This window comes from Lissotriton vulgaris, chromosome 1_2 (genome assembly GCF_964263255.1).
Source record: "Lissotriton vulgaris chromosome 1_2, aLisVul1.2, whole genome shotgun sequence".
In the NCBI taxonomy this organism is placed as follows: Eukaryota; Metazoa; Chordata; class Amphibia; order Caudata; family Salamandridae; genus Lissotriton; species Lissotriton vulgaris.
In genome coordinates this window covers 211,084,565-211,090,020 of record NC_141686.1, presented here as the reverse complement: position 1 = coordinate 211,090,020, position 5,456 = coordinate 211,084,565, and the positions used below count along the sequence as shown (strand labels likewise).

Genomic DNA, 5,456 nt, shown 5'->3' with positions numbered 1-5,456 from the left:
CATTAGTTCTACTGGTTTGACTTTTGTTGTTTTAATGTCAAATAATTGAATACAATCTACTCTATTTTTCTGAATTGGTGTGCGATTTGTCTTGTGTGGTGTTTTCTCTTTATTACTGTTCTGTTTGAAGTGCTGCATACATCCTTTACACATTGCCTCTAAGTTAAGCCTGACTGCTTGTGCCCAGCTATTAGATGGTAAAACACAGGTAAATTTGGTGTTTGTTTCTGACTTCACTATGACAGAATTTTTTTTTTTGCTTGAGTAGGGTTTCACCCCGCTCAACCAGTAGTCCAATTTCCAACAGTTAAGCACAAGCTAATTTGGGGTCTGCTTGTGTTTCACCCTTACGATCATCATTGGCCAGCTGTCTGGCATGTAGCATTTTTCTGCTGACTTTTACCAGTATGTCATGCCATGACCACTCTACTTCTCTGAAAAACACCCAAGTGTGTCAGGAGAGTACCATCATGATGTTTATATATGGCTATGTTGCATGATGAGTGTCCCACCAAATTGTGATGTTATTCTTTTGAAATCTAATGGAAATCCCCTCAGATAATATGTCTGCCTTATCATCTGGTGGAAGGCAGCAGCTAGATTAATAATATGTCTGTTCTTTGCTGCTCTAATACAATAACTGCTTCTTGGGATAGATAGGGAGATTTCTGCTGTCCCCGGGGACGTCTAATTTTCAACTCCCTAGGCAGAAAGAACGGCGGGCAGCTCGAGCTGCAGGAAGATGGGTGTTGGTATTGCAGGAGGGAGGTGCGTATTGTCCTTGCTCCACACTCCACCCCCCAAGACAAATGTGTTTGGTCTGCCTGCCCAGTGACTGCCACACAGTAAACTTCTTCTTTGCAAATTGTCATCATATTCTCGACTCCTGTCCCATATTCTGCAGCAGCAATGCGAATTTCCTCTTTTTGCTCCTGTAAAAACAGGAGTGATAGCACTGCAACGCATTCTTATAGCGTATTAGTTGTTTGCCAAGTTGTGAAATTAGCTTTGCGTTTAACTCAAGCCATAAAGATGCCCTGACCTTTGATAGAAACGTAACAACACGCTCTTTTTCCTGTACTCTATTTTGGCTGCAAGCATCAAATTAGAGAGATCTAATTTAAATAAAGAATGATGCCCATTTAAAACACAGCCATGTATTCTAGACTTCTCCCCCACTTAAATATGAACATACATTTGTGTATTCTATTTTTTCTATTTTTGTTGTCTTACTGCGGCTGACTGTTACTAATCATTAAATGCACACTTTGCGTTGGTTTTGTTTGTGCTCCTTGCTCACAATTAAATGTGTTTCTTCTATGTTCTCAATTTCCTGTCCCTGCTTTAATAGCTTTCCTCACTAGTATTTTGTTTGTCTTGCCTTACAACATTTAGATTTCCCACTGTTTTTGACTGATTGAATGTATCTTTCCATCAATTACATCAGGTAACTATCTTTCTTTTTATTATTCTTCTCATTTTAGATTTAACTCTCAATGGGAGTACATGGCCTACTCCTTTCTCTCTGTGTCGCCCAGTTGCACTTTCGCTCATATCTCTTTCTCTCTTCATCATGCACCTCTGTCATCTTTGTTCTCCTCCACCACTGCCTGAGTCTTGATATATCCATCACAGTCTGCTGCCGAAAAGACCAAAGGATGATGCATCTCAGTGTCTCTGTTATTTTCTATGGGTGGGTGTTGCAGTAGTTGTCCAATTGTGGTGCTGTACTTCATACTGTTTCATTTTGGCAGTAGTAACCTACACTTGCAAGTTTGTCTACTCTGCTCTTCTCATGGGTTGGAGACATGTAAGTCCACACTTTTGAGTAACTTTATACTCAGATTTTGTAAATAGCCAGAAGTAGTACAGTTACTCAAAAATGTAAGAGTAAATTACACAAATAAATTACTCAAACTTACCTTTGTAAAAATCCCTGTTTCTGTTTATAAAATAAAAATTTTGTGAAGGTACATCTTTGCTCACAATTTATCTCCATAAATCCGTAGAGGGCAATTAGAGATGGAGAAAATGTCTGCAGAAGTTGAATCCTCTGTGCTGTAAAAGTCTCTGTCATTCAAACAAGTGTGGACACATCACAGAAACAAACACATCCAAAGAGAAGGTCTCACACTAGGAGGTCACGCTTTGACCATTGCTGATTTTTCATTACACTTTAGATTGCAATGTGAAAGCATTTCTGATGTGGACTTTAAACTATTTGTAGGATGTTTTCTAGCACATTGTGAAAAACGAGCTTGGTAAAGCATACATTGCAGAAGACACAATGTTAGCTCAAACTGTGGCACAGGTTTAAGCCGATTTTTTATGGTACATATAAGCACAAGGTCACTTCCTCTTGATGTAGTGCCAATATCTAAATGAGGCTTCAAAATTACCTCTACCCACACCTTTCTCATCCCTCACTCTCACAGACTAAGACACAAACTTGAGTGACACTTGCTCACCCCGGTCGTGGTGATAGCACACGTATGTGATACATCACTTATATTTAAAACATGCCTGACATGGAACCTCCAAACCATTACAAAACCATAAAAAAGTTAATCTTGGCAGTAAATATATATTTTAAGTACAACACAAGATTAACCAAATTATGTTATACATGAGCGCTCAAGACCCTTCCCAGAGCCTCTTTGACATCTTTGTTCCTGAGGCTGTATATAAGGGGATTTAACATTTGAATGACCACTGTGTAGAACACAGAGGCCACTCTGTCCTGGTCCATCGAGTAACTGGATCTGGGCCGGAGATACATGAAGAGCATGGGAGTGTACAGCAAGATAACACATGCCAAGTGTGAGGTGCAAGTGGAGAATGCCCTCAACCTCCCTCGTGAGGAGCGGATCCGTAGGATGGCAGAGACTATGTAAACGTAAGAGATGAGGACAATCAACAGAGATCCCACTTGCATAGTGCCAGCGACTGCAAATATCACCCACTCATTAAGCGATGTGTCAGAGCAGGCGAGTTTCAACAATGGAGGCAGATCACAGTAAAAATGAGAAATCCTATTAGGACCACAGAAGAACAGCCTAAATGTGACACTAGTGTGTACTGTGGCAGCAATGAAGCAAGCCGCATATGTCCCAGATACAAAGTAGATGCAGACTCTCTTGGTCATAAGAACTTGATAATGCAAAGGATGGCAGATTGCACTGTATCTATCATAGGCCATCACAGATAGGAGAAGAGCATCAGATCCAGCAAACCCTGCAAAGAAGAACAATTGCACTGCACATCCATGATAGGAGATTTCCTTCGTAGCTGATAGGAAGTTAACCAGCATGTTGGGCACGATGGTTGAAGAGTAACAGAGATCCACAAAGGAGAGGTTGCAAAGGAAAAAGTACATTGGCGTGTGAAGTTGCGGAGCCACTATGATCAATGCCATAATGAAGATATTTCCCAGTATGGTGAGGATATAGATAAAGAGGAAGACCAAGAAAAGTTGGATCTGCAAAGATGGATCATCACTCAATCCTAGAAGAATGAATTCTCTGACTGAAGTCTTATTTCCCACCTGCATTTTAACAACAATATTTGGACTGCTGCAATAGAAAAAGACATAAAAACAACACATGATATGCTGGTGTTTTTAACAAGAATAATTTGCTGTCTGCAGGCAAAAGCACACCTTAAATTGATGATGTATTTGTAGGAAAATTGTCATTAGAGTTTTAGTAAATCTTCCTACCGCCACTCCAAAATATTTTTCTATGATTTCATCGAGAAAATACGTTTCCAGACCCCCCCTTTTTTTCAGCCTCTGCTTCACTAATCAACCTGAAACCTTCAACACAACAGCTGAAATGAATGGGATGTTAGTTTTGAAAAATTGCGCAAAGATTTGTCAACCAGTGCCAAAGATATTGACAAAAGAAAAAATGCTTTTCGAATAGAAACAAGATCCTAACTATAACTACTAATGGGGGCCTCTAGATAGCAATGGTTTGCACTGTTGTCCGAAAAGGGGCCCATCCTTTTAGTCAGGATAAGGGGGATACACTCCTAAAATAACCCCTTGACACCCCCTTGGTAGTTTGGCACAGCAGACAGGCTTTTATTAGAGGCAGTCTGTAAAGCATTTGCACATAACCAACAATAATACAGTGAAAACAATACAAAAGGACACCACATCAATTTTAGAAAAATAGCCAATGTTTATCTGTGCAAACAAGACCAAAATAAAAAAAGACCAACATGCACGTATCAAAAATAGGCACTTTGAAAGTATGACATGCAGTTTATTGGAGTTGGTAACTCTGCCTGTGCTACTGCAGAGCTGTAAAAAACAGAATCCAACAATTCAGGCCTACCATGTTTGTGCGGACCAGTGTTAGTGTTAGTAGACTTATAAACAATGGGCCCGATTCACAGAACTGACTTAAGACAAAATCCTAAACTTACTTCTTTTGGTATTCACAGAAGTTTGGATATTGTCTTAAGACAGACTTAAGTAGTAAATTTAGGAATTTGCCTTAAGTTAGTTCTGTGAATCGGGCCCAGTACTTTTACTTCCGGCCAACAGCATCGGTGCGGGCCGGTCATGGCATCCGTTGCAAAGTGAAGCGTAGTGGTGCAGCGTGCGGTGCCTACAAGTCACAGTGCAGGCAGCCACTTGGTGACGTTCATCCATCGGCGTCAGTGAGACCGGGGTTGCAGTGCAGAATGGGACTGTGCTGGTGGTGGTGCTGACAGGTCACGGTCCAAGTGACAGTGCTGGTTGATGGGGGCTGGCCCAGATTGCAGTGCGTTGTGTAATTTACGTGTGGTTCCCCAAACCACAGTGCAGTCACTGGTGTTACATCCTCTCACATTTCCAGGCAGGTTTAGGATTGAAGGTTGGCACGATGGACCAGATCTTTAGATTCTTTATGATCCATTGGAAATATGTGGTCATTGGGAAAGGTAGTCTCAACTCGGCGTTTATTGACCTGAAGACCACCTTTGACCTGGTTCCTCGTGCCAAGCTTTGGCAGGTGCCATTCGACCTAGGTATTCCCCCCTGATCCTGGATTTCATCAAACGCCTCCATGAGGGGAATTTTGCTAGAATAAGGTGGGGCAGCCAGGGTCAGTTGACAGGAAGGGTGGCGTTGGCCAGAGGGGTACGCCAGGGTTGTGTACCGGCCCGACACTGTTCTCTCTCTTTATTAATGGGGTGGTAGACCATTTGAGGGAGGACCCAGCCGAAGCCCCAACCCTGGCAGGTGAGAAATCGCCCACCCTACTTTTCCCCGACGACACCCTTCTGATTTCAAAAAGCCTGAGAGGACTGCAAAAACTGTTGGACAGGTTTAGCCTGTTCTGTGATTCACGGGGCCTAAGCATTAATACATCTAAAACTAAGTTAATGGCACTATCCCAATCCAAACGGTTCAGGAATGGTATCATGCTTAATGGCACTCCATTAGAGTTTGTCGAATCTTTTGA

The 5,456-nt window shown here is 41.8% G+C and overlaps 1 protein-coding gene across 1 annotated transcript; it reads right to left on the bottom strand.

Annotated features, from left to right (window-relative positions):
• Positions 1-2,620: 2,620 nt before the first annotated feature.
• LOC147735003 (olfactory receptor 5AP2-like) lies at positions 2,621-3,550 on the bottom strand. The gene has a single exon (XM_086952555.1). The coding sequence runs from the start codon at positions 3,548-3,550 to the stop codon at positions 2,621-2,623; it is 930 nt and encodes a 309-aa protein (XP_086808681.1).
• Positions 3,551-5,456: the final 1,906 nt, after the last annotated feature.

Bases quoted from the DNA above. Each gene is read 5' to 3' on its own strand.
- LOC147735003 (XM_086952555.1), bottom strand. From the start codon at position 3,550: ATGCAGGTGGGAAATAAGACTTCAGTCAGAGAATTCATTCTTCTAGGA.